Source organism: Scomber japonicus, chromosome 11 (assembly GCF_027409825.1).
Source record: "Scomber japonicus isolate fScoJap1 chromosome 11, fScoJap1.pri, whole genome shotgun sequence".
In the NCBI taxonomy this organism is placed as follows: Eukaryota; Metazoa; Chordata; class Actinopteri; order Scombriformes; family Scombridae; genus Scomber; species Scomber japonicus.
In genome coordinates this window covers 24,872,781-24,881,704 of record NC_070588.1, presented here as the reverse complement: position 1 = coordinate 24,881,704, position 8,924 = coordinate 24,872,781, and the positions used below count along the sequence as shown (strand labels likewise).

General features: G+C 41.7%; 1 protein-coding gene across 3 annotated transcripts in view; it reads right to left on the bottom strand.

Moving 5' to 3' along the window:
- Positions 1-1,712: 1,712 nt before the first annotated feature.
- Positions 1,713-8,924, bottom strand: part of ankrd44 (ankyrin repeat domain 44) — a 28,900-nt gene continuing 21,688 nt past the window's right edge. For 2 of the 3 annotated variants that reach the window (XM_053328475.1, XM_053328476.1), the window contains exons 18-28: positions 8,652-8,853; positions 7,746-7,833; positions 7,538-7,655; positions 6,295-6,517; positions 6,104-6,191; positions 5,434-5,517; positions 5,046-5,191; positions 4,762-4,844; positions 4,054-4,136; positions 3,846-3,937; positions 1,713-3,120 (exon numbers count right to left, since the gene is read on the bottom strand). In XM_053328475.1, coding sequence (XP_053184450.1) covers positions 2,861-3,120; positions 3,846-3,937; positions 4,054-4,136; positions 4,762-4,844; positions 5,046-5,191; positions 5,434-5,517; positions 6,104-6,191; positions 6,295-6,517; positions 7,538-7,655; positions 7,746-7,833; positions 8,652-8,853 — 1,467 coding nt within the window. In that variant the 3' untranslated portion in view covers positions 1,713-2,860. The remainder of the gene's footprint in view (positions 3,121-3,845; positions 3,938-4,053; positions 4,137-4,761; positions 4,845-5,045; positions 5,192-5,433; positions 5,518-6,103; positions 6,192-6,294; positions 6,518-7,537; positions 7,656-7,745; positions 7,834-8,651; positions 8,854-8,924) is intronic. The other variant, XM_053328477.1, reaches the window with a different exon arrangement.

The following is an 8,924-nucleotide window of genomic DNA, read 5'->3' as shown; positions in this document are numbered from 1 at the left end:
AATCTGCTATTATTATTATTATTATTATTTCAATTTAAAATAAATTCATTAATATACACCTTTTTTTAGTCCATTCTGAAAGCTAAACTGAGGAAAAACAAAAGCATATTATTAATTATCCTTTCTTGTTTAGAGCGGAGATATCACTCACTGTGCTCAAAGTCTTCTGTGATGGAGACTTTTTCCATACAAAGATTTTTTACGTCAACATTATATACAAAAGCAGTTTCAATTTCATATCAGTACCTAAAGTAACACACTCTTACACCCGCACACACATAAAAAAAAAACTTTAAAAAGGTCTGGTGATGGTCTAGATTTTGCGTCCTTTCATTGACAGTAATGAAAAAATAGAATATCAGCAGACTGTTGAAGAGAGGCAACAGGGGGGGGTGTGGGGGGGGGTGGGAAACCATTTCAATGAAAACACAATGGTCCCTCATGCAGAGCAAAACCCCCGCTTCAAATCTGTCATTCAATGTAACATAATCTCTCGATTCATGTTTCACATTATGCTCAACATGTTAAAGAATCAGATCACCCAGATTACTATAACCCAAACACAATGTCCTGATTACTCTGGATAATCCATACACAGTTAATCCATGTACTGTTACAGTTTTCACCGGAACTACTTTTGACTAAAGAAATAGTCCCAAAGACACATCTTCATAGTTAACTGTGAATTGTCCAAAGTAACTCAATACAATCTCACATTAAGGCCCATTTAGTAGCAGTTTAGTAGCAGTCTGTAGCTTTCAGTCAAATCACATGTTCTTCTGTTTTTTTGTGTCCACATTGGGTTTAAAGTTGAGGCTCAAAGTTCACGACCTCCCTTGGAAACAACATTGGACAAAACAGTGTCACTTCTGTCCATTTAGCAGCTGTTCTGGAGTTTTTGATCATTGAATCTGAAACATCGTGACTGGAAATGTAGTTTTTTGTAGCACAGTACAAACAAAAAGCTTCATCAGGGGTATCATCATTATGTCATCTCCTTCTCCCCTAACCCTAACCCTGTCTGCATCTCCACTTTATATGAAAGTTAAAAGGCAAAAATGCTGAGTGAAAAAAAAAAAAGACAATAAAATGTATTTGTGATTTAGGTGATCTGATCCTTTAAATGATAAGAATATTTTTGATCTTACTAACACAGGCTATGTTATAAAAGAAAAAAAATTAATAGACATCAAGGCACTGGACACGTTTGAGACAATGGCACATAGCTGATAGGTAGACAAACACAGGGGGTTGGGGGAGGGACCGAGGGGAAGGGGTCAAGGCCCTGTGTCATTTTACATCGAAGTGCTGGCAGTATTTGTACCATCGTGTAAAAAGAGCTTAAATATTAAAAGGAGCTGAGGGACTAAAGGGCTTTTTTATCATTTTTTAGTTTTTTTGGAAAATCTGGGCTTGAAGGATTAGAAATTTAGAGCTGCGCAGAAAGGGGCGGGTTGGGGGTGGGTTGATTTTTTTTTTTATGGTTGAAACTATTTAACAAGACAACACTGGCTACCCTGCTCTACGAAGTGCAAACATGCACTACAGGTAAGGATCAACATGGAGACAGAAGAGTGCAGGAGGCCACAGGATCAAATGTTCAAATCTACACAAACCCTGTGTCCATCAGTGTGTTGAAGTTTTTTAACATCTCTTGACGGCTGAACTCTGAAGTTTGTGCTTTAGTTGTTCAAATGAACAGTTAACAGCAGTTTAAGAGTTGAGGCATGCTTAGAGTTTAGTTAACTGATTGGATTTATCTGGCCTAACTGATGAATAGAACTGGGTATCATCGGCATAATAAGAAACATGGAGTGTTTCTGAATAGTATTACCTAAAGAAAGCATATATACGGTGAATAGCATTGGTCCAAACATGTTTTTTTTTCTGAAGCCACGCCTACTTTTGAGTTATCCAATCAAATGCGCCACCCACATATTCTGTTAAATGCTTAAATACCTCACTGTGATTTCATGGTCAGGAAAAGGCCATGATTTTAGTAATGATTAAAAAAGGTTAATCACACATCCTCTTCACATCACTGTCAATTTTTAAATATTAAACCACAATCTTTTACTAACTTTTCAAGAAGTGCTTTCTGCTACCAAACAAATTCCTATAATCAAATATATGGGGGAAAAAATGAAACATTTTTGCGATAAGCGGGACATTAATTTCTGTGAGACCTAGTCGTTGTTGGAATATGTTAATTGTTAATGAGTGAAAGTCCAATATTTGGTACAACAAGCCAAAAATAATAATTAAAAAAAAAAAGATTAAAATTACACTTAACTTTCTTAATGGTCTACTTCATTTTGTACAAACAGTTAAAAATGGCTTCTTTTTTTTATATTTTTAAGACAGACAAGTCTCAGAGGCGAGTTGCTGCGCCGTCCAGAGACTGAGTACCGAGGTCGGTTTGGATTTAAGCACCCGTGAGTAGAAAGAACAAACCATGATGTAAAGTTAACACAAGCATGCAGGCCCAAACCATTGTTGGCCTGGATTCAAATTCTTCAACCGCAGTTTCAGGGAGCAACTTGTTTCGGCTGCAGTAGTCAGTCCAGGGCAGTGCAGCTGCTCCGATCACTGCTTCTTTTCTTTTTTTTTTTGGAAAAAGGGCACTAAGAAAAAGCGCTGCGGGTCTCCAGCCTGGTGATTCTGTACACGTTCCCCCACATGAAGAGCAGAAGATACAAACACTGCAAACATCCACGCTGGATCACAACCAAGTCTCTACCCTCCTCTCTCGGGGTTTACAGACTAAAAAAAAAAACACTGCATCGTTCCACCAGGGGAGAAACTACAAAGTTCAGGTGCACATGTCGAGGTAGGAGGGTAGAGAGTCGGTTTGCAGGGGTCAGAAGGTTTCCGAGTCCTCGGAGTCGTTCTCGGTGGTTCCCTCGCTGGAGGGTCCGGAGGGGTTCCTGGGGCTGCGTGGCCCCCGAGGGCCGGGCCCTGGGCCTTTAACCCCCTTGTGGGGAAGCTGCCTCAGGAGGGAGCCTGGGGAGGGAGCCCCGGAGCTGCAAGGGGAGCAGAAAGGCATCATGGTAGCCAGAATGAGAGCCAGACAGTCAGCCACCTCTCTGCTAGGAGCACAAGCCAGAGCAGGGGTCAGACCTGAGGTAGAGAGACAGAGAGAGGGAGGGAGGGAGAGAGAGAGAGAGGAGGAGGGAGAGAGAGAAAGAGAGAGAGAGGAGGGGAGGGAACAAAAGCAAAAGGGAGGAAAGAGGAGGAGAGCAAGACGTAGACATGGAGGAAGCGGGGAAGGCGAAGCAGAAGACAAAGGAGGGATGGAGCAGCATTCCATTAGTGTTCAGCCAGCTGACACAGTATGCAAACAGAGACATTTGGGGGGGGGGGGTACACAGCACACGGGGACAACCACAGCAGAAACGCTACAGAACAAATACATTCAATAACTTCTGTACTGACACATGGCAGGCAAACAAGAAGCTTATCTTACAGTTTAAATCAGGGTTCCCACTGTCGACCTCCATGACGCCTTCATGAGTTTTTAAATAATTAATCCTGAAAAGAAATCAGTAAGTGCATCCATTATTCCCTCCTGGTCCACTGAGAACACCTTTAAAAAGGAGTGTGGAATATTCTTTCTGAACTCCATGATCAGTGGGAACCCTGTTAAAAATACATCTGACGGCAGCACACAGGCAAAATCACACTACAACAATTCATTAGTAAAGTGGAGTTCATGCTGGAACTCGGAGAAAAACATTCATGCTGAGCGAGACATAGCATGCAGATCAGAGCCTCCACGGATCAAATCAGACCAGCTCAGATCAGACCAGACCAGACCAGCTCAGATCAGACCAGGTTCCTCCTACCGTTCTCATCCACCGTCTGAACGTTGGCTCCTCTGGAAAGCAGCTGCTGGACCGCCTGCTTCAGACCGCTACGAGCCGCCAGGTGAAGAGGACTGGCAGAGATGAACACAGCCACGAGGTTTATAAAAGTAATGTTAAGAAATATAAAGATGATACATTCTTTATATGGATCAGATTACATTTATGTGTTGGGGTTTTAGATACTCACGTTTGCAGCGCTGCATTGGTGGCGTTTATCAGCGCTGAGTCAGGCAGCTTCTCCAGGATCAATAACACACAGTCTTCTTTTCCCTGTGAGAACAACACTTCATGTTACAGTCAGTTCTACCAGCTCACATACATGCTTGACCATCCTGGAAGCCAAAAGTCCTGAGCCCATGTATGGAAACATTCTGGAAATTAAACTTTACAATAATCAACAAAATCAGCTTAAAGTAGAAAAATCACATGATTCATCATATTTAGGTTCAACGAGAAAAAGCCAATCAAAAACAATGATTTAACCTCCATTTGCCCCACTTTTCTGATTTTCTCTCTTTACGAAATCCTTCAAAAGCTGCTGATGGTGATTCAAAGCTCCAGGGTTTGAATGCTGAGGTTGGTAAATCCTTCTTGGCAACAACAGAGGAAGTCATGGCATGTGAAAATGTATTTTTGTATTATTATTTTTGTCTGCTAAAAGCATGCAGCATGCAGCAAAAACTGTAAGACCTAGAAACACCAAACATTAGCAGGTGGGTTACAATTTAAACCCACTACTCATGTCACCTCCTCATCTCTCTCTCTTCATTTCCTGTCATCTCTCTAGTGTCGCTTAAAAATGCTCCCAAAAACATTAAATATGACTCCAGCTGAAAGCTCAAGAAATTAAAAGTCCCTCTGAGCAGATGTGTGAAGCCCCCTACAGGACACTTACATTACTGCAGGCTAGATGCAGGGCGGTGTTGCCGTCTTTGTCCGTCAGACTGAGGTTGGCACTGGCGCTGGTCAACAGCACCTCTGGAGCACAAGACAGAATCAGCATCGTTGACGCACACACACACACACACACACACACACACACACACACACACACACACACACACACACACACACACACACACAGGAATATATATTGATCTAGTATGTATAAATACACCTAGAGCCAAATGTTAAGAAACAATACAAACACAATCGCAGCCAAGTAAACAGTCTACATACCGAGAGCCCCGGCCCTGCCCTTCTCAGCCGCCATCATCAGTGCACTGCGACCTGATTGGTCTACAGTATCAACAGGTGCATCATGGGAAAGGAGCAACTGGACGCAGTCGACGTGACCCGAGAACGCCGCAGCATGGAGAGGAGTCCTGCAGGAGAGAGGGAGCGAGGAGGGAATGAATGAAAACGCAAGACACAGCAGAGCAGTGACGATGCTGTGGTGTCAATATACTGTACCTACACACACACACACACACACACACACACACACACACACACACACACACACACACACACACACACACACACACACACACACACACACACACACACACACACACACACACACACACACACACACACACACACACACACAACACACACGCCTCACCTGTCCTTAGCATCCTTACAGCCAGCGATGTCTGATCCCATGGCCTCCAGCAGCAGAGAGGCACAGGGCTCATGATCATTCGCCCTGTGAGTTTAAAGACAAGTGCAGGATTTAACACTGATATCTGCTGTTCAGTGTCCAGAAACACCACATTAGATAATCCCCTCTATTATCATTGCTAATATATTTATTTTATCTTATTCTTTTTCTTCTATGCTTATTTATTTTTTAAAATCTGTGTCTCTCTATACTAAAACAACATGAGTACTGCAGCATAATGAGCAGCTCTTGTGATATTGATCCATTTCTCCTACGTTTTTGAAGGCGTCTCCTGAGCTGTGTGGTGAATGCTGTCCTCTAGCAGCAGTTTTTAATTACTAGTTGATTACCCAACAGAAAAATGAATCAGCAGCATTTTTTACCACTTAATTATTCATTTCAATTATTAAACAAAAATCCCAAACAACTGCTAGATCCAGCTTCTAAAATGTGAGAATTAGCTGCTTTCTGCCTATTTTATGTCATGTTTTGGACTTTTAAAGCATTATATAGATGTCAACTTGTGGCTGTAGGAACATGTAATGGGATAACTGAAATAGTACTACACAGAAATAAAAATAGCCAATAATCAAAATAATGGTGAGCATTACTAAAGCTCCATGTGACTTACACAGCACAGTGCAGAGGGGTGAAGGGGTTCCCATCAATACAGCGGCATCCTTTCTGCTCCAGCAGAACCTCCACACACCCGTCATGACCTACAGATAAACACATGTATATTGAAAAAGACCACCACGCTGTTTATAGCTGGAGTCAAATCAAGACTAGATTGACACACATATTATTTAGGGTAACACTGACCATAGTAGCAGGCCCAGTGGAGCGGTGTGTACCCGCTGTGGTCTCTGAGGGGGGGCAGGGAGGGCGGCTCAGAGCAAGCGATGCTCAGCAGCTCGCTCAGCCAGGAGGCGTGGCCCCGGGCCGCGGCCAGGTGGATGGCAGTCCGACCCCGCGAGTCGCCTAGCAACACCGACGCCTCCTGCTCCAACAGACACTGAATACTCTCCTCCTGACCACACAGCAGCTGCAGCACAGAGGGGAGATAGATTAGATTAGAGGAGAGGACCGCTGGCTTCATGTGCATCAACTTGAAACTTAAAAAGTGTGATTGTTAATTCATTACAGTCAACATTTAGTTATCATTATGTTTGTAGTGGAATTAACAGAGACTCACTTCCTGGAATCTATTTAGAATCATATGAAATGATGCAAATAATAGAAATCAAGCACATACAGTAGAGTATTGATTATTGATTATTATGGTATAAAATTGTGAAATCTACCTCACAATAATTTGTTACAATGAATGTACTGAGAAATGATGTAACTGATACTTATATTTTTTACTACTGTTGTTTTTATTGCTTCTCTACTTATATTATCATTCTTGCTCTTCTATTTTTAAGATCCACTTTGTTGTAATACTGTCAGTTTCCTCATTGTGAGACTAATAAAGGATTTTGTTATCTTATTTTAGGATTCAGATTTATTGGACATTGTTATTTTTCATTCATTTTAAATAAGATGTCCATAATGTCAATGATAAATGTAGTTTATCGTCTAGCCCAGATGTGCACATCTGGTATTTTCTGTACAGGTCTCGAATAATTAGAGACTTTCAATTATTCTTTATTTAAGTGATGTATTAATAATAATAATGTTAACACATGGGACTACAGAATCTGTTGGAGCTTGTCTGATTATAAAATGAAAGCAGGAAACAAATAAACTGTGAGATAAAATATGATAAGCAGACAGGTATTATAAACATGTCAGTAAATAGAATAATAGAAATTAATATTAAAGTAATATAGATCAAAAAGAGTATTTCAAAGCCCTTTTGAATTGAATTTTCCAATTCCATGTTAACGCTATTATGAATCTTACTCAGAGTGATGAGAGTCTATATTTCGCTATATCCAAATATTACATCATAATTTATAATCATAATAAGGAAATCATTCAAATGTTTTTTTGTTTTTGTTTTTTTATTAAGGAATCATTTAAATTCTAATATTTTAGTAACATTTTTTGAAAATCCTACCCCGAGGTGCAGTGCAGTGAGGCCGTGGTTATCGGGCACATTGACGTTGGCTTCTCTCTCCAGCAGCAGCGACACAGCATCTACGTGACCTCCAGCCACCGCCAGCATCAGAGGAGTCCTGCAGAGGACAGGTGAGACAACATCAGGACGGGAAGAGGACCAACACCAAAACCAGAAAATACATGACAAGAAAAGAGAAATCACTCACTGTCCCTGAGAGTCAGCAGCTTCTACCATGTCTGCACTGTCCGAGTCATCCAGCAGGAGGCGCACACACGTTGTATGACCGTTCATCACTGCAGTGAGACACACACACACAGTGACGTGTTTATTAATAACTGGTTGCATGACACATCAGCTCAGTGAGATACAGCTGAAAATGAGAGATTCTAAAAATAACTGAAGAATATAAAAGAATATAAACTATAAGAAATATTTACAACAACCTGCACATGCTGAACGTGTGACAGGTGATTGGAATACTCAGGGAAAGTTTGATCATCTAAAGAACCTCAGAGATGTTTTTTCTTTTTCTTTTGCCACAAAAGCAACATATGTATTGTATACACTGGGCCCCAACCAGGGGGTGCAAGAAAAAGTAAGCAATACAAGGTGTTAACTGTCTGTTTTAGAGGTAGTAGCAGGGCTGATTATTCCAATTGGGTTAAGGAATGAGAAATACATTCAACTAAATGTCCAAAAAGTTAAAAAAAAAAAAAAAAAAACCCAAAACATTACACTCCTACATTATTGCTGAAAATGGTATTCTAAAAAGCTTAATCATTAATGTGCTGATAAAACCTCCATTCATCTGGAAAGGCTTTCCGCAAGATTTTGGGGCCCGGCTGCAGGGATTTACTCCCATTAAGCCACAAGAGCATTAGTGAGATCAGGCTCTGATATTACAGGTGTTCTGGTTCACAGTCAGCAGTCCAGTTCATCCCAAAGCTGTTAGCTGGGGTTGAGGTCAGAGCTGGTCGAGGTACATTTATACACAAACCCGGTTTTGTCTGCATATTTTTGTTCATATAGTGTAAAACAGCTGCTAAAATCCAGCTAAACCAACACCAATAAATAACTATTCCATCAACATGATATTGAAACTGAAGCCCACCTGCCAGGTGTACAGGTGTGCGCCCGTATTGCGTGTCTGTGCTTCGCGGCGACGCCCCCTGGCTGAGGAGGGTGTGAACGCTGTCGGAGTGGCCTCTGAGAGCAGCCAGAGCCAGGGGGGTCCTCCCTGCCTCGTCCCCCTGATCCACCTCCCTCTCCCCCTGCAGCAGCACCTCCAGGGCCTGAGCGTGACCGTGGTACGCCTGAGGAGAGAAACGCTCACAAGTCAGCCACAGACACACACACACACAAACACACACACATACTATAGATA